The sequence below is a fragment of the Falco biarmicus genome, chromosome 3, assembly GCF_023638135.1.
Source record: "Falco biarmicus isolate bFalBia1 chromosome 3, bFalBia1.pri, whole genome shotgun sequence".
Lineage (NCBI taxonomy): Eukaryota > Metazoa > Chordata > Aves > Falconiformes > Falconidae > Falco > Falco biarmicus.
In genome coordinates this window covers 42,776,905-42,795,850 of record NC_079290.1, presented here as the reverse complement: position 1 = coordinate 42,795,850, position 18,946 = coordinate 42,776,905, and the positions used below count along the sequence as shown (strand labels likewise).

The 18,946-nt window shown below is 39.0% G+C and overlaps 1 protein-coding gene across 1 annotated transcript in view; it reads right to left on the bottom strand.

The window, feature by feature from the left end:
- Positions 1-18,946, bottom strand: part of CPA6 (carboxypeptidase A6) — an 85,406-nt gene that overhangs the window by 43,986 nt on the left and 22,474 nt on the right. The window contains exon 2 of the mRNA XM_056331278.1: positions 2,494-2,569. Coding sequence (XP_056187253.1) covers positions 2,494-2,569 — 76 coding nt within the window. The remainder of the gene's footprint in view (positions 1-2,493; positions 2,570-18,946) is intronic.

Genomic DNA, 18,946 nt, shown 5'->3' with positions numbered 1-18,946 from the left:
CAATTCTAAATACATAGTTCTTCAGAGGGGCCGATGACTTGCAGCCACTACTGACTTTTACTGGTATTGTAAGTACTTGGCAATTCTAAGAAGTGTCACTGTCAATTTGCTCCTTCATGAGTGAATAACTTGAGATATTTTTTGGGGGGGTGGGGGGAGATAATGATAAGTTAATGTTAAACATATCCATTACTTGTTAGCCCCCCAGGTGTCTCTTTCTGTCTGACCCCATGTAGATGGGCGGTGAAGCAGCTGCAGATGGAAGAGCCCCAGACCTGAAATGCAGGCAAACCCAGCCTGTTTTCATGAAACTGTGTCAATACTCTCTCTTATTTGAATCTTCCCTTCAACCTCCTCAGCATACTACTTCATCAGAATCAATCACTTTCTAATTAACTAGTCAGATTTTGATGCAGTTTGCCAAAATTTCATTATGCTGCTCTCAGAGTTATAGCATGCAATTATTTATTCAAGTTTCTACTGTTCTTACTTTGATGGAACTGGGTGAAGGAATCTCTTTCTGGGAGCCTAAGGGAGCTCTGTAATGAGAAACAGTTGCAGGAAGGTGAGTAACCCTTTTGCGTTGCAGGGTCTGCAATATGAGGAGAAAGGAAAAAACGCAATGTGCTCCCTCTTTACGTTCCAGCATCCAGGGGGAAGAAATTAATGCAAAAACCAGCTTCCATATGCATTTCTTGGGTTCATGCTTAGATTTTTTTTTCGTAATTGGGAGTAAAACAATTATCCCTTTTTGGGGTATTACAGTAACATTCACAGCTGAGGGTCAGGCCCTTAGCAAGCACTGCAGAAACAAATAAAAGACAATATTCTTTAGGAGAGTTGGACATTACCAGTACAAAATGCTATAATACATAGCATTGCGACACTGCCTCTGTTGAACACTGAAATTCCTTATGCAGCATGTGCACTGGTTGGGTGTCTTAAGAATAGAACTTACAAAAGATAGCATCTTGAGTGGGGAACTAACTGAACATATTGTTAAGAAATGCAGAAGTGATGAAGAGAGCCTCAGCCTTCCTACTCAAAGCTAGTAAGGCAGCTGTCTTGACTGCTGGAGTACTCGCAGCAATAAGCCTTCTCCTGGGCTGAGGTACCTAAGGTAGCTCTGTCCATTTTCTCAAGAAACAGTAGCAAGAAAGCTTCGTCATAACTGAAAGATGGAATGCTTTTCAGGAGGGTGTAAGAGCTCTTCTAAGATCTTTTTGGTATGCAGAGTGATATTTGATGTACTTCTATTCTAGATGTTAACTACTGGACTAGAAAATTATATGTATCTTCATTCTTTGCCTCAGTGAGAACACAATCATTTACATGAGGTTTCAACAGCGGAGACACAGATACATCAGAGACTGCCTCACAGTTTGCTGGAGTTGAAGGCAGTGAGAAGCCTAGAGGTTTTGCACACACTCCCAACACTTTGATACCACTGCTCTTCTGCTGTGACCCCAAACTGTATGTCACAGACTGCCAAGGTTACCAACATGTTCTTTTGTCTAAGTCCACAGAGCTTTTTTCATCCAGACACAAACAAAGCCTTGAGTTTGCTGTGCCAAATGACTTTAGCTGGTGTCTATGGTGCCTGAAAGGCTTCCCATCAAACTCCTTTACTTTCCTAGGTACAGGCAGAAGTCAACTATTGCCTGCCGGGCTCAAGCAGGGCTCACAGGGGAAGAGACAGAGCCTGGGACTTGTGTTCAACTCCCGGAACAAACAACATAGTGATCAAGTTGCTACTTCACTGGTTCTGCTCTGTGTCTTGGAGACCATTAATGAGGCTTGTCCCTCTCCCAGTGCCTGAGGGCACTGCATGTCACAGTACAGTCCTTTCCATGCCGTTGCAGGGGCTGGAGACCTGTCTTACAGATACTCCCCATCCTCCTCTGAGATAATGGGCCACGCTGCTGTGGAAAGCCTGCCCATGCCTTTGTTAGCTGTGCCCGCAAAGCAGCATGCTGCAGTGCTCGTACTGCACTGCTACAGCAGCACCACTGCTTTTCATGTACAGCTGCAGGAAAAGGCCAAGGAAGAAAGTTTTTGGCGTGCTATTGAGTCTCACAGATACTCTTTCAACTGCCTCTTGAAAATTATTCTGCCAGAGAGATTCTCAGACTAAAGCCACTTCCTTTTTCCTATTCCTGTGTGTGTTCACATCTTGAATTAACTCAGTGTTTTAAATAAAACCATCAGCCATCTAATGAAACATGCAACTATATACGCTAGGAAGAAGAGCAAAAAAAGCTAATTTGCAAATGTGGCACCTATATTATTTTAAGGCATTGTTTCTTGTTAAAATTGTCAGGCATTATGAATCTAACTCCTATGCTGTTTTATTGAGAAATTAGGAACTTAATGAACAAAGGCTACTTTCCAGAGTATAGAATAGCTTGAAGTACTAAATGAAAGCCATGTCAGTTAAGCCACTACAGTCTTCAATAAAGATCAGAATAAGAAGATGAAAATAACCAAACTCACCTTAAGCCTGTTAAATGCAGCCCTCAGGATCTGTGTTTCCCTCTTGCTCTCAGGAACAACTCGTATGACTTTATCACTGCCAATAACAGAACATTGAATTGACATTTTATGGCTCTTTGCAGCAGCACAATGCAACAGTAAATAAGTTCATATAGCTACTGTACTTTTTTCTTTTTCAGCATCTGCAAAATGTCGGGTGAAGTGGAGCTCTGCTTCTAAACTTGCTTCCTGTATTATGTACTTCCATAGAAATGACTTGCTCTTCACAGATCAGGGTGTCAGCTTGACCCTCCATTTCTATGTAAATGCTTTTGTTCATTCCTTCTAATTTAAATCATTCAGGCTGACATCTTCCATACTGAATATCTACCTCAGATCAAAACAATTATACTTTTTCCCGAAATAAAGAATCTGTTTCTGAGGACAAGATTATGTAAGATAAGATACATTGCTTTTGTATATTTAAACATTTAATTGGCTGAACAGTCCCGCATTCTCATGCACTACAGAGGGAACTTGACTTTAGAAGAGCGGTGACCTTCATTAACAGGGGCATGCCTTTTGTTTTATCCATTAAAGCTTGCACACATTTTGTGAAGTAAATAACTGTTCATAAATGCTCAGAAGGTTCTGGATAATAGCAGCTCATTTTATGCACTCTCTTTAGTGGATCTCAATGAATATAATTTTGCAAACAGGAAACAAGAAACTGAAAAGCTGTCCATTCAATGACGACCATCCATGTCATGAACTATGGGAGGCTAGAGACCATAAAAATAATCATAACTAAGACACATCATCATAATCCATACACAAGAGGGCTGAAATAAATGTGCGTGGCCAATGCCATTTTGAATTTGTACTGTTGATAACCAGTACCTCTCCCAAGAGACCCTGGAGGTCAAGCATGTCTTTATTTCTACAGTTCCATCCAGAAGCCAGAACTCCCTTTAAAAAAAAATTCTTTATCTCCAGTTTCCTTATTATCTGGGAATTTTATGCAGAAGAATTTCCCCTGACATTGAGAGAAATTTGTCCCTTAAACATATTGTGAGCTCTCCTATTTTCCTGAAGCTTCCGAGTCTGCTCAGAATACATTTGGTCAACTAGAAGCAACACTGGTAAGTGTGCATTTGCTGGCCTCACTGTTTTAGGAAGGCTCCCAGGCTGCTGTTCTTCTCAGCAAGCAGGCACCAGGTCTTGCCCTTGGTGAACTGCAGCTACAGCTCTGGTAGGACTCACCTTTGTTGCAAGACTCCTTAATACATATATAGGCAAGCGTTAAATATTGTCAGTAAGCGGTTCAGAAGAATGCACAGGTTGTTGGGTTCAGTACTACTAATAAATAAGGAATTCTGAAGTGGCTTACTCCGTCTCTTTCTGGCAGCCATTTTCCCTTCCCCTATTCTTTAGTCTCAACATCTGCTCCCCTTGGTTAGCCTCTGATCCTTCTTTCTGTCCGAGCTCTACAGTTTTGGTTCTCACCCCTGCTGACCTTTCCCTGTAGACGGGTCCTTCCTTAAAACTCCTTCCAACAGCTGCACAGCCTAAAGTTTTTGGTCCAGTTACAGTCCAGGTTATGGCTGCAATAACACTGAGGTACCCAGAGATGTGGACCTCAGTCCATTCTGCTTGGTTGCTGTTTACTTTTCTTGACAAATGGTCTATGCCTAAGAAGGAAGGTTTCTGAAAGTACTCGTAATTTAGCAGCTCTAAAATTTTAGGGAAATTACTATGTTTCCAAGCCAAGTTTATCCTCCTGCGTATGAACTTACACCAAAAGGAATAAGCCTCTTAGAGTACTACAACTGCTGCAGCTTTTCAAGGAAAATAGATGATTTTAATCTATCGTACATAAACCAGTAATATTCTTTCCCATTACTCATTTATTTCAGAGTATTAAATTGCTGTTAAGAAGGAAATGGGTAAAAAAAGTAACGGTTGCCTAGGACATGTGAAGGTGAAGTAACTAAAGAAGATTCATTGGACATTTCTGGAAGGATTAGGACAATCAAAATATAAAAACCAGATTTTAATGAAATAAGTAGCTAGGCATGTGTTACGCAGCTGTAACGGAATTTTGAAAGAATGGATATCACTTAGGTATGGTCTTGAATTAATACACATCACTCTAAACTGTCTTGGATTAGCTCAGCAACTCTGTCATTTCCGATGTGATGAAAGACCTGCCTTAAAGAGGAAAATATTGGTGCTGTGACAGATTGATCACTTGACACATTGCTGGGAAATGCCTCAAGCTGTGCCTGGGTCTGCTTCTAGAGAGTTCATAGCAAGCAGTTTAGCATACCTGGTACTGTTAATATTTTATGAAAAGACAGTTAAGCCATTATGACAAGGCAGTTTCATTTTTTGTGTGTGCAAGATACAGGAATACACTGAATTCCTAAGAAGTGCCTGCTAACACTCACTTCTGTAGGCTAGCCAGTCAGTGGATAATCACTATACGTTCTTCAAAAAAGAAAAGACACCAAATCCAGCTTTACTCCTAGTACCTACCAGTCAAAGAACATAATCCTGAGGTCACTTTTTTGCTCTACAGCTTTCCTAGTTACATTTCACACTAAAGAAATTAAACATTTAGGGTAGAAAGCCAACAGCCAACCCAGTATTTAAGACCCAACACCAAAATCTACCAGATTACAGACTAATGTGGTTGGGTAAGTGGCAGCTGTACCCTAAACAGAACCAGCTGGTGAGGTCCCCTGCCATCCCTCACATCTAGCTGTTGAGGAGAAAGAAGCAAGTGATCATGTATACATCTAGGGAAAGTTGTGTTGCCTGCAGACGTATGTCAGCACTCTGCTGATTTATGCAGGCAAGGTTATTTTTCTAACCACAATATCTCTGAACTTTTTTTTTTAAGTTATTTTTTTTAAATTTCTAAACAAACAGCAAGATGGGATGTATTTTGTAAAAATAATATAGAATTTTGCATGCATCAGGACAAACTTTCCAGTTACCCCTAGCAACTAGTCTAATGGAATTTAAAGCTAGGATGTAGTGAGATCATTTGAATTATGTGTAAACACAGTTGAAAGCTTTTGCAAAGAGCAATCAACAAGCTTTATTAAATGAACTGACCAGATGAGAGTGGTGTACAAAGAGTAGAACCCAGACCACTGGTGTCCCCAGGGACAGCCCTGTGTCTGAGCAAAATGGGTGACCAGCTGTTGGCTAGCATTGACATGCAATGTCTTTTTTTTTCTTTTATTACACCCTTCTACTTTAAAGAACAGCATGAAAAATGACACAGCCGTTTCTGAAACACAGACTATGCTACATGGGCCTGGGAAGGGTGATATTCCCTGCTGCCACTGGGGACCAAAACCTATTAGTTTATTTCTTTGGCTCTTTTAATTTACTTTTTTCCATTTACTTCATAGTTTTACTCGTCTATGAACAGACCAGATGGATTCAATGAAACCATCCTGCAGCACATATACAACTTCTTTATTGATGGAATTAGTAGTTCTCTCTCATGAAACTTTCATGCTGAAGTTACATGGCATGAATTGTATTTATGTAAATTCCTCATTTCCTTCAGGAAAATCCTTCTTATTGTTTTATTTTCGTGACTAATGTGAACCTTAATCAGCCCTCTCCTCTCCCATGGATTCAATAAAAGTATGTTTACAAAGGCTTTACAAGTATTTTAAACACAGTTTGAGGAATGGTATGTTATAAATAAAATACCTATAGAAAAAGTCAGAAAATAAATCCCCACTTTAAAGCATCCATTCCTAATGGTAGAGGAGGGATTATAGTTCGTGGGAACAAGCTGCCATAGCTTCTGCACTTAAGTGGTTCATTAAGGCTAGGGAACCAGTTACACACTGAAAGACACATCTGAAAAAAGCTACAGCACGAAAGCCTCTCATCAACTCCCAGTATGCCATCAGATATCATTTGTGATGATAGAACAGTTGCTTCATTCCCTTTTCATTGCTAAACTCTTCTGCTAGTCAAAATGTTAAGCAATATTCAAACGTTAATTTTTAAATCTCTCTTCGTTACTGGGATGAAGAGTTTCAACCAGGAACTCAATACTGTTACAAAAACTACTTAAATAAGGTTGGGCTCCTTCCTGAGACCTGACAGGGACATCTGGAAAGGGAACTTTACAAAACTTCCTGAGCCCTTTATGGTTTTCTGTATTAAAGCAGATGCTGATCAGAAGAGAGCACCATTTGTATTTTCTACATAGCGTTATGTATATTCTCTGCCTTTTAGTTATTAAGGCAGGAAAACTGATGTTATTCCTGGTTTAAGGAAGAGCTAGCTAATCTATAATTTTGAATGAAAAAGATTTGCTTGGGTAATGTAGGCGGAAGTGCTGAGGAGACAAAATATGTTATTACATGATACTTACCAGTGTAGCACAGATGACTTCTCTGAAAACTGAATTTATATGCAAGTTGCCTGCTAATTCCAAGGCAGGAAATTTTAAGGACTAAACCAGTGCTATATTACCAGCACTCCTCCTTTAAACAGCTTTGTTCCAGAGACAGATGGTCTGGAAAGGTGAATGTCTGCAGAAATTCTAGTTTTCGTTCCAACTAGGAAACAATGCTTTTCCAAGCAAAGTTGGCCTCCAATGCCTCATGAATGTTGCATATACGCCCATCTAGCTCAAACACAGAAAGTGGGAACCAGTTGCTTCAGTGTGTGTCTCTGTCTCAGACCAAAAACAAGTGTGTGTATTATAATGAAAACCATCTTTTTTCACCAAGTGTCAATCAGTCGTATGCAAATAGAAGAGAGAAAGAAGGCTGTTACTCAGGGCAGAAAATAAAATTAAGAAGTAATAAGAAAAATACACACTTAAGAGAAACAAACAGGCCAGCGTAAGAAAGTGGTCAACAAGGAGTTAGGGTGCTAACTGCAGGATTAAGGTATGCAAAAACTTGGGAGATGCCCATTTGAGCCAAGGGGGAGACTGCAGTAGTCTGCTTCAATGAAACACCATGTATACCCATTTGAATTCACTTCCTACGAAACATTATAATAACGTTTGCATGAAACAACCGATGATTGTTTAGCTTGGATGTAATCCTTCCAATGATGTATTATATCAAGCACAGCTACTTTTAAAGAAAGGACCATCATCGTGCCAGTAACAGATTATTGAAAGGAGCTTCTGCTATAACCCCATCTGCTTCTTTGTTGCCATGGCTCATGTATTTCTCCAGTGAGTTGCTCTGTGCTTTGTAAGAAGTTACGAGTATGTGGTGATGCTGTCAGGCCTGGCATGGGCCCAGACAGTACCAGAATGCTTATGTCTGGTACTCCCCTGCCCAAACCAGGAAAGCTTCACCCCATCCTCCCTCTTCATCCTGACTGCAGAGGTATGTTGGGCTTGTGAGTGTGGCCAGACAAGCTTGATTTACTGTCCTGATCAGGTTGTGGCAATCAAGCACAGCCCTGCCCAGCCAGCGATCCTGGACAGACCTGATCATATCAGTTGCACATATTTTTATCCCTCTTCCTGTTCTTGACCCTCCCTTTCACCATGCCTGCACCTTGCTTTTTCTGTCCGTCTCCTCTCAAATAAACAACTCTGCCCTAATTACTTTTTCCCAATGTTCCCAGTTTTGCTACATCTGTATCCAAATTTGGTATGTCTAGGTAATTGCAGCCTCATACGGTATTACTGACTGGGGTTACCTAGGTATTGTTGCACACAAAATGCCTCCAGTACTCCAATTACCTGTGAAATTCAACCATTTCTCACAAAAATCCTCCTTTACCTCCTGCAAGCTCCAGCCGACCTTCACAGTGCTATCTGAAATTTTTGTCAGCTTCTCACATTGTCATATCCAACAATTTCTCATGTTACATCCCATAGTTTATCCATGTCCAGATCAGTTAGCTTAACCTCAGGCCAGGGTCTGGTCCACACTCTGCATGTGCCTGCAGCCCCAGCCCTCCTCCATGCTGAAAGTCCACACCGAAGCTCATATGCTTTTCTGAACTTCAGAATTGCTTCAGTTCATTCTAAGCCCCACACACGTTTTCAAACAACTGCAGCAACTATTTCCAAATTAAGTATATCGGGACTCTGCACGGCAGATTTGCTCTTGACCTCAGTGAAATCAAAGAAAGAATACCAAGTCTCAAAAGAGGGTTGTTAAAGATTTAGATATCAAGAGCAGAAGGCTGAAGGGGCAAATGATTCTGTGTTAGAGGTCTACATTAGACTCCTTGTGCACTAACTTCCTTTAAGACCTTGAGAAAAACCATCACAGGTCATCTGCAGGCTTCACAGAAGATTTCTTACACTAAGCTTCATATGCTATATATCCACATTGCTGGCTGTCATTCACTTGTAAAAACCACACACTGCATTTGGTTGAAGATATTTGCTGGTGGACCACTTAGTTTGGTCCCTCTCTGCCTCATTTGTTCCAATGGCCTGAGCAAGAGTCTGGGCTCTGTCCTGGTGGGTGTGCTTGAAGCACGGGGACTTGCAAAAAGCATGGCATTCAGCCTGACCATAGCTGAGTGCGCACTTGCCTGTAAACCATGACGGACAAGCTTAGGCTTAGAGCTATGCTTAGCTGACAGTGTAAACATAGCTTAGCTGCCCACCCCTATAAATGGGGATGATAGCACCTTTAAAACTTGTGAGGGTATTGAGACAATAAATAAATTCATGACTTTTAAGCTTCCAGATGGCTACAGTAATGGAAGGAATGCAGGGATCACAGATGTAAAGCAGTAAATACACATTTTACAGAAGCTAAAGAATGAAACTCTGGAACATTTTTTAAGTCCTGAAGCATTGTGCATTTACCCCATAGACTTCAATGGTGTCACCCCATAGACTTCAATGGTGTCACAAGCACTGTAAGAGATCATCTCTAAGCCTAGAAAGATACCTTCAACAGTCCACAGGTCTGACTTGCCACGCAGCTCAGTTTCCTCTCCTTGCCTTTGATCTTAATAGAGACAATCAGATACTTACACAATACAGAACATATACAATGCTAAACAACGGACCAGGCTTCCTCAAGCCCTGTTTTCTATTACAGGGGGCACGCACACATGTACGCACACACACACGTAGAGTTATCAAAGACTGTACTTCATGAAACTGGACAAAGGCATCTGTTGCCCAGCACGTCTTATAATGCCTCAGCAAGACAGTAAATGCCACTGCTCATGGTTCACTCATGATGGGGAAATAAAAATCAGCATTTCTGCTTCGTCACCTGAAAACTACATCCTTTCTCAGAAGTTTAAACCTCACTATTCCTTGACAACTTTGCTTTTATTAAAGTCAAAGTACCATTACACCACTTGGACATGGCTTTGGCTTTTCTAGTAAATCTGTTTGAGACTGAAAAAATCAAGGCTTATCTGCACAAAGGTAAGCAATGTTAAGCCACAATTTCTGTCCTCCAAAAAATTCTGTAGCGATGCTTTATTATTTGATGCTATTCCTTTGCATCCTTTTTTTAACATCCTATAAAAGCTTTCTTCCAAGTAATCTAAAATTTTCCATATCTTGAGTTTTTTCCATATACAGGTCTCCTGATAACATAAATAATTTGCCAGAGTCTTATCTGTATGCAAAGAGGGTGTGCAGAGGATCCTTACTTGTCAAGGGTCAGTGAAAAATTACTAGGTGCTGTACTTCTTCCCTTTTATGCTTTTCTGCAGACAATTAATTTGTATTTCGAAACTAAAAAACAGCGAAGAGTCCAAACAAGAGATGTCCATGCCTTCTTGTTTTGGAGACAGCTATGAAGCTGTGAAATGTGTTGAAAGATTGGAAATAACCAGCCTTTTTGGTTGTTCAAGCAGGCCAAACCTGGAAAAGTACTACATTTTCAATGGAGGAGTCTTCTACAGTCTTTACAGAAAATTTTAAAGACTGGCAATTTTCTGATAGAATTGCATAAGTTGTCATTGCATACTAAATCCTAGTATTTTACCATTTAAAAAATCATGGTAAAATTGATTTACCATATACTATTTTAAAAAGTGTTTATATTAAAATTCTCATACACCCAGAAGTAAAATAACTGGTTTTTTATATTAATAAATAGCTTATCACACACAAATCTAAGGTCTAAAACCTTTCTTTAGAATGCTTGAAGTTCATAGAAAATCCTCAACTTACAGAACACAAACTATGTGGATTTCCCTTCTTATGAACTATGGTTTTACTCGACCTGCCACAGCTGAAGAAGGGAACCTTTCAATCGAATACCTGCACATTTCCAACTGTGTGACAACCACTGAATGGGGTATGTTAATTTCTCAGCCTTGATGACTTTTTCTGAAGGATCAGACAATACCTCAATCTTTGTAAAACAGAAAGGAAGAAAATATTACTTTTACTTTTGAGTCATGCTCTTCACTTACATCAGTACTTATTTTTCTTTTTTTAAAATATAATTTAAACAATTTCTATAGGAGGTCCATAAAAAACTTGCCAAATTTATTACGTACTCTCCTTTAAACATTAAAGAGGAAGATCTTACGACCAGCAGGTCTTTCCTAGTACCCTGTTCCTCTCACTGTTTGCCATGAATTCATCCCAAAATTTTTCCCATCTTTGGAGAAGTAATTTCATAGAGTAACAGAATAATTTTGGTTGATGGGGCATCTGGAGATCATGTCATCACATGGCCTTGTGGCACTTTTCTGTACCTGTTCCCAGTTTTCTGCTTTTGAAAATAGACGGAAAGTGCTGTGTAAACTTTGTAACTCCTTTGAAAAGCCTCCACTCCCACAAACTCAATTTTATGGTCCTAACACAGTGAAGCTCACAGTCATTCTATGGCTTTTTTTACACTGTTTTTTTTTTTTTCTCTTTGCCAATCCAAGGAATTGCAGTTATAGGAGAAATTCCTGTATGTATGATCTTTAAATCTGACCTACTGAATTTCATCCTAGTTCTTTCAAGTTATTAAGTCCATCAAGTTTTTCTAATACATGTTTAGAACCTTCCTTGAATAAATAACTTGAGAAAATAAACTGGAGATAAAGAAAAAGTAGTTTTATTTTTGTGGATAATGATAACTCAAGGCATAGAGAATGAGAGAGAAAAGCATGAAGCAATTCCTGTTGCTGAATGGGACAGTCTGGAAGTATTTGTTTATTCCTGATGGGCAATCTCTTGAGCTCAGTCTGAGACCTTGATCCTCAAGCTCTCATGAATGTATAAAGGCTTTCAACGTTAGCAGGAGGAAGTCTGTACTCATTACTGAACTTGGCACAGAAACACAAATAACTGGTAAGTATGCGAGTTTGTAAGTGTATAAAAAAAGAGATCAGAGGAATTGTCTCATACATATTTTAAAAAGTAAATGTCAAGATGGTGAGCTTAGTTTTAATTTAGGACTTATCATTAGTGTTTTCTATGTATTTATTCATTTATGCAAGTTACAGCAAGAAAGATGAAAATATTTATGGACTAAAAAAAATGTTTTGGCATGAAATACTGTTACATCAAGATGTCTGTAGCATGCTAAGTTTCTCCACACTATTCCATCATGACTCATTACCTAGTTTGCTTCCACAGTGTGATTTTGTATTTCAATTCATGGAAAGGACACCTTTAATGTCACTGTACAAATAATGGACAAACAGGACATGCCTCTCCCCAGTTTTGCAGGAGAACTGGATTCACAGATTTCAAAGCTGGAGAATACACCAAATTTACTGAGTGTAGTAAGGAAAATCTTGGGTGTACTTCTCTTTTTGCTGGTGTTACTGCAGCAGGCTGGTGTAATGTCATTGATTTCAAAGGAGTTACCTCTTCTTGCTAGGTTAAGCAAGAAAAAAGCAGCAGGCTTTTTTTCATGACAGGACAATCAGATTTCAGATAAGGGTAATAGAGATGTGGGCACTGAACTGTTCATTAACTTAGTAAGCTGTTTTGAAGAAGAAATTGAAAATCTGCAAGCACTAAGTCCAGGAAAAATTATACATTATGTCAACTGCTAAATCATACTACAGCAGTTGACGGAGAGTCCACAGGGAGCCCTCTTATTTTCCCCACAGGGACATGATCAAGGTGACAATGTTGACCTGAGATGGCAATACTTTGTGCTGAGGTGAAGTGACTCTGGCAATGGGGACAAGGAGAGTCCTTCAGCAAGGGGACAGCTTGCACACCTAGACTGAAGTGAAATGGTAACTGCGAATTTGTCTTTGAACAGTCTGTACAGCAGAGTAACTTCCCATCAGCTGAAAATGATACTGCAGGAAAGGAGCAGATTAAATATATATAAGGTAGAGATGTAAGATAGAGCCTTTAAATTAAAAATGTTGGACAGGTGGTCTCTGTGATCCCTGGTACATAGTGTCATTTTTTTCCCTATACCAACTGCTTTGAATAAAGAGGCCAATGATACAAACCTAGAAGTAAGTCCAGCGGCCTGCAAAAGCTACAGCTGTATCTGGGAGCATTTCCCAGATTAATGCACAACCTGGACATACCTCAGCTTCAAGTTGAACCCTGAATGACCACACTGCATTGCGTTCAACCATCGTATCCCTGCAAAAGGATGCAAGATGCACGTTGCCAACGGGAGTATGTGTATATGCTGGAAGCAACTTACATCACTGGGGAACCAATACACATACATCCCACCAAATGCGCTTTTCACTTAGCATTGTCAGCCTTTGTGCAATAAAATGTTTTGAAAAATGTGAAACTGGTTTTGGATGTTTAATGGGGTTTTGGATGTGTAATGGGTTTTCTTTAAATCAACTTTCAAAAATATTTTTTGAAATAAATATAAAAATAAAAATGTTTAATTACATTTTCAGTGAACATGGAAACCAAACGTGTGAGGCAGGAGGACACAAAAATAATGAAAAAAATTTTCGTTTCTAATCAGTCGTGTCACAGAAATCTAAAGCTTGTAAGAATTATACACAGAACAATGCAGCTCCAATTCTGTACCAGTATACTTCAAATTGCAGTGTATTTACTGAACCATGCATGTGCCTGCAGTATGAAGTGTTATTTTCCTAACCGTAATATTCTTAATGTTCACACTTTTGTAATTCTCAGACAAAGGTCAGATTTTTTTTTTTTTAATGTGAGGGTTCAAAACAACATTTTGGAACTAGAGGTAGTACTACGAAGAGAAACCTCATGACTCACAGCGTGTCCTCTCTTGAGAACCACTTTTCCATGGTGGTGAATTTATAACAAGGTTTAGAAATCTTCCATGGTGGGAAATTTTTAGCACACAAACAAGAACACACTTACTCAGCTGTTCCACACAGCTTTATGGATGCATACAGTCTTTTCGCTTATACATATATTTAAGCTAGTGTCAGGCTCCTTAACTTACTGCCTGAGTCTTTTTGTTTGGAAATATGGGGTTTACACCCTTTTACACCCTATCTCATTTGTTTCACATACCAGAGGAGTTACATGGTAATCTGCCCAAAGGAAAGAACCAGCCACTCTGGAAAGCTGGTGCTGCCAGCCCAAGTATGTGCAGGCAGTTCTCCCTGACACAGTCACTGCTCACAGGCCAGCAGCTATTAAGATCATTCCTTGAAGTACTTCTATCTATATTTTGTCAAAGCATAAATAAGATAGGTAAGAATAAAGACAGAAAATATATGTTGATATTTCAGTGGAACCAATCTAGGACCTGTGTGTAAATGTACGTCACCTTACACATCAGCAAAAACATTAGTACACCAAATTGTTTGCAGTATCTGAACATTAGGAGGTATTAAAAAAACAACTACCAAAAAGTGTGTTTAATGTGATCATCATAAATATATTCATTACTTATTTTACAGGTTGTGAAAATTAGCACAACAGCCCTGTAGACTTGCCTTTGCTTTGATAACCTCCATTTTGAACACACTGGCTTTTGTTTGGTTATTTTTTAGGGGAAGTGGGGGGTTTGTTGTTTTTCTTTGTTTTGTTTTAAAAGTAAAGTGGTTTTAACTATTAGTAAGGGCCATTCAGATGCATCCATGGAAAGCCTGAGGTCAGCTTTTTTTTTTTTTTTTTTTTTTAAAGGATCTGGGGTGTGGAAGCCAACCAGGCTCACTTAAGGGGACATGGGGTTCCCTTCATGAGGGCTGTGTGAGACTCCCAATGGTTTTGCATTCATCTAGCCCATCAGGATACTACATTTTATTCTTCTCACGCATTTTAATAGCCATGAATTTAGTTCCAATCTGGCACAAGGTTTCTCAGGGGCACACTACACATGCAACAATGTGGTGAGTAGGACTGACGTTTGTGCCGGTTAATTACTTGCCAAGATGGGTTGCCATACATTTCATTATTCATTCAGCTGGATCCAGCCTGTTTTGGTTTTCTGTGTCAAAAGTGAAGGCTTCAAAAGAAAACCCAAACAAAACTGATAAGTAATGTAACATAAGTGGTGGGGAAAAACTAGAGTGGACAGGCTTCCTGGCCAGGCTCCCCGGAAAATGAAAGGTGACTAAGAGAGCTCTGATGATGATGTGACTGCAGCTGCTTCTCAAGGCAGTGCATTTCTTCAAGTGGTATTTAGTATTTTCCTGTGAGAGGCCCTGTGTAGGCATGTAAGATGGTCTTAAGCCCTAATGACACTGTAATACATACATCACAGTTCTTGCACATATTTAACTACATGTCTTGATAAAAAAGACTTCAGGATACTAAATTTAAGCATGTTTATAGTAGTTCACAAGTTTGCAGTCTCACTTAACAGCAGGCAAAGAATGGGAAGGAAGCGTGTAACACAGTTGCACATATAAACATGATAGCTATGCATAATTTGATGGGTCTGAATCTTTGAACTTAGTCTTGATATGCATATATGCAACCTGACTCTCCTTTGATCTGTATTTCCTATAACTAATTCTTTCTTATTTTTCCTCATGGCACAAACCACTCCTGAATACCTGCTATCTTATAGTTGACAAATGGAACCATGGAACCTCTAGTGCTGAAGAAAACCAAAGCGCACCAAATGCAGAATACTGTTTAAAAAACAAAAAAAAACCCTGAAGGCTTGGGGAGGGAAATAAATATTTTAGTGGCAATGAAATTATTTATTTTCTGAAGACAGTTCCTGCAAGGCAGCTGTACCAGCCATTAAAGCAATTATACTTTTCCGTTTTTGTAAGCTGCTTGAGAAACAATTTTTCTCCACTAGATGAACACTGTGTCAGTTCTCTACAAAATCACTTCTGACTTGAGGGAATACTGGAGATACACGCATAATTATGGAAGCAAGATCTTGGGATTTACTTCTTTATTTTATTAATAGTTGTTTAGGTGGGACAACCTGAAATCCTACAGAAGGTTCTGTGCTTCTTAGTTTGCTCATATCCTGACCTTAGCGGATGCCATAGTGAGATTTCCCTAAGCAAAAAAGTGATAAATCTGCTTGTGTTTAAGATGGTAATGTTTAGCTTGACTGCACCTATCTAGCTTGTAATTTCAATACAACTGAAAATGAGGCCAACTCCACACATCTTCCCTGAGCAGTGCTGTTAACACTCCACAACTTCCAGCAGAGTGCTGTGAATAGAAAGAATAATTTTGTTATATCGTGACAGTCTGAAGATGCATGGGAGATGATATTTGTAGGTATCTAAGAAAATGCTGCTCCTTTCTACCAACATAAGTTTGTGAATAGACCAGCCACAAAACTGAATTCTGAATTGCTAAGAGGAAGTACTTTGTAAAAAGTATGACCTTAGGCAGGTATCTTGGCAAAGCACCTCTTGAATAACTGTCTTCTAGCATGTGCCCACAGCACCTGTGTTACAGGCCTAGGTCCATGCTAGTATCAAATGATTAATAAAATTGAATATATTGTTGGTAGTTTAACTTTAAAATAATTAGAACAAATGAGTTGTTAATGGTTAATTCAAGTTACAAGCATTTTTAAATGTCCTGCTAAGTACTTCATTAAGCACTGGCAAATCCTTTTGTTTAAAAGAACTTCAAGGTTATAAGCAAAAAGGAGCTTCAAAAGAAAACACCCCCACAATGTCAGATGAGCTGACTGGAAGTTCACCACAAGAAATGAGCTCAGCAAAACTAGGGGAAAGATAATTCCAAACTCAGCAGAGCTAGGGGAAAGGTAATTCTAGCAGGGGAAGATCGTGACCACTGACCCATTGACCACTGACTCAAGAAACCCTCTGACTCAGAAGGAAGTAAGAACTGAGCATGTGAACTAATTAACATAAGAAGCAAGAAAATTACTTGGCAAATAGGGAACTAAGTACTAAATAATGAAAGATTGATGTTAACTTATAACCAATGAAGACTGACTTACTTGTTTGCTAAAACGTATAAATAATGCAGTTTTCTCAGCCAGAGAGCTTATTTTTGTGCATTACCACCTAGCTCTTTATTTTGCACAAACTATAATAAAAAGGTAGAAATACCTCAGCTTAGTGCGTGAACTGGCATTGTACATCGTGTAATCGTCCCACTCATGGGACAACAATTCCACATTGTGCTAGGCCACCTGACCTCATACAGCCCATAAAGAGAGATGGGCAATTCAGGCTGCTGAATATACAAAATACTATCCTCTGGAAGTCCTCTCTTCATCATCTACACAGCAGAATACTTGTAGAACCAGCAATAGAGTACAAGGCACAATATATTTAAGCTATTTTCTATTCTCTTCCTCTGGCGGCTTTACCTTAGGGCTATCTGTTTTATTGCCTTTTCCCTCCCTTTGAGGAACCTGAACTGGCTGTTCTCTGATTCCAGGGATATGACTGCTTCAATCATTTTATTTTGAGCTTTGCACGCTAGCCTAACCACTCTGTACTTTCTGGCATGCTTCCTTGAATAGCTGAGAATGGCTTTTATTCCTGTTCCTCCTTGACACAAGATAAATATGTATTTTTAAAATAAAGGTGACAAATAAGGATTAACAGGCAATGAATCAATTATCAGGTCTTGGTTATTTACCTAAACAAAGTGAGGTAAAATACCGCACCAAGAAAAAATGCAGTCTGTATATTATAGCTGTGTCGTGAGGCTGATATTGAACTTCTTGGTAATCTGTGTTTATGACTGTAAGGAGAAAGATTTATATTGCATATTTAAATAATAAACTGTTTCTTAAAATATCTTCCAAAAGAACTTGGTGTTCTTTTCTTTTTTGTTGGTGTTAATATACATTGTTTTATTCAAGTCAATGGAGTTACGCCTGCTTGCATAAACTGAGAATCTGGTCTTGAGTTTTTGTATCTGTTGACATCTGCGATGTGCAGATGTTAGGGCAAAATGTTTACTGCAGGGCATTTATTGCCCTGCAATTCTTAAAGTTCATTATTGGTGCTCATTTAAAAGATACCTACCATGCATGGGTAAATAAATCTTTCTGCAGTACAGCCCTCAGCAACATTTTCAATCATGATGGCTTTCCTTTTTTTTCCCCTGGTTAAAAATATCCTGATAATAGGGTGATTTAGATGTAATACCCAACAAAGCTGCTAACGCTGAGGTTCTCCCCATGAAACCAGAAGGCTTACTGAGCTGAAGCACATTGTGGTAGTAGTAGTAGTAGTAGTAGTAGTATACACCTGTAACTCTATTTGACAATGATGAACATTTTGGGTGAGTGGGAAATGATGGGAGATTCCAGAAACTTTCCCATTCTGCATGGAGAAAAAAATTATTTTTTTCTATTTCAAATCCAACAGAAAGACTCTGTAGCCCAGAATAGCATGGATATTAATCAGGCAGCATGAGAAAACTCCTGTTTAGGTGCCCGGTCTTAACAATGTAGTGAAGGAAGCTTGCCATGTCACAGGAACATCCAAAGTACAGTGTATTTTAAGGATTTTTTCTGTTTTCACTGTTCAGTGTTAGTTTGAAACTTCCCACCAGCTGTTCTCTTTCTCTCTGGCAGAAAGGGGCTCTAGGATTGGGAATCATCCACACTAATGCAGTCTGCATGAAATAAGGAGTAAGAGTATTATGACTTCTCATAAAGGAGACTGTACCAAGATCACTGATGATTAGTGATGATTAGGTTTTACTATGAATGTTGGACTAATGCAAATGACTTTGTAGCCTGTTCCTAACAGATTCATGTAGCTGTGCATAATATGGCAATTATGTATTTTATATGGTCTGTTAATACAGGCATAAAATGCTTGTAGTGAGTACTACAATAAAGCTGTTCAGATCTGCCCATTTTCCAGAGGAAAGAAAAAGCATACTTTTAGAACTCATGGTTCACATTTAGCTCATCTACCACATTCAGCATTTTGATGTTGTGAAAATGGTGAAAAATCAGGCCAGTCTTTCCTAAATCCTTTTCTGGTAAGGACAAACCTTTGCAAGGCTTGTACAGGAAAATAAATTACGGGAGGATGTTCGATCATCTGCTTCTTATTATCTTTTAACAGGAACAGCAAAGATGATGTTATTAAATCTTATTAATATTGTAAATAGAGCAAATATAACTGTTAC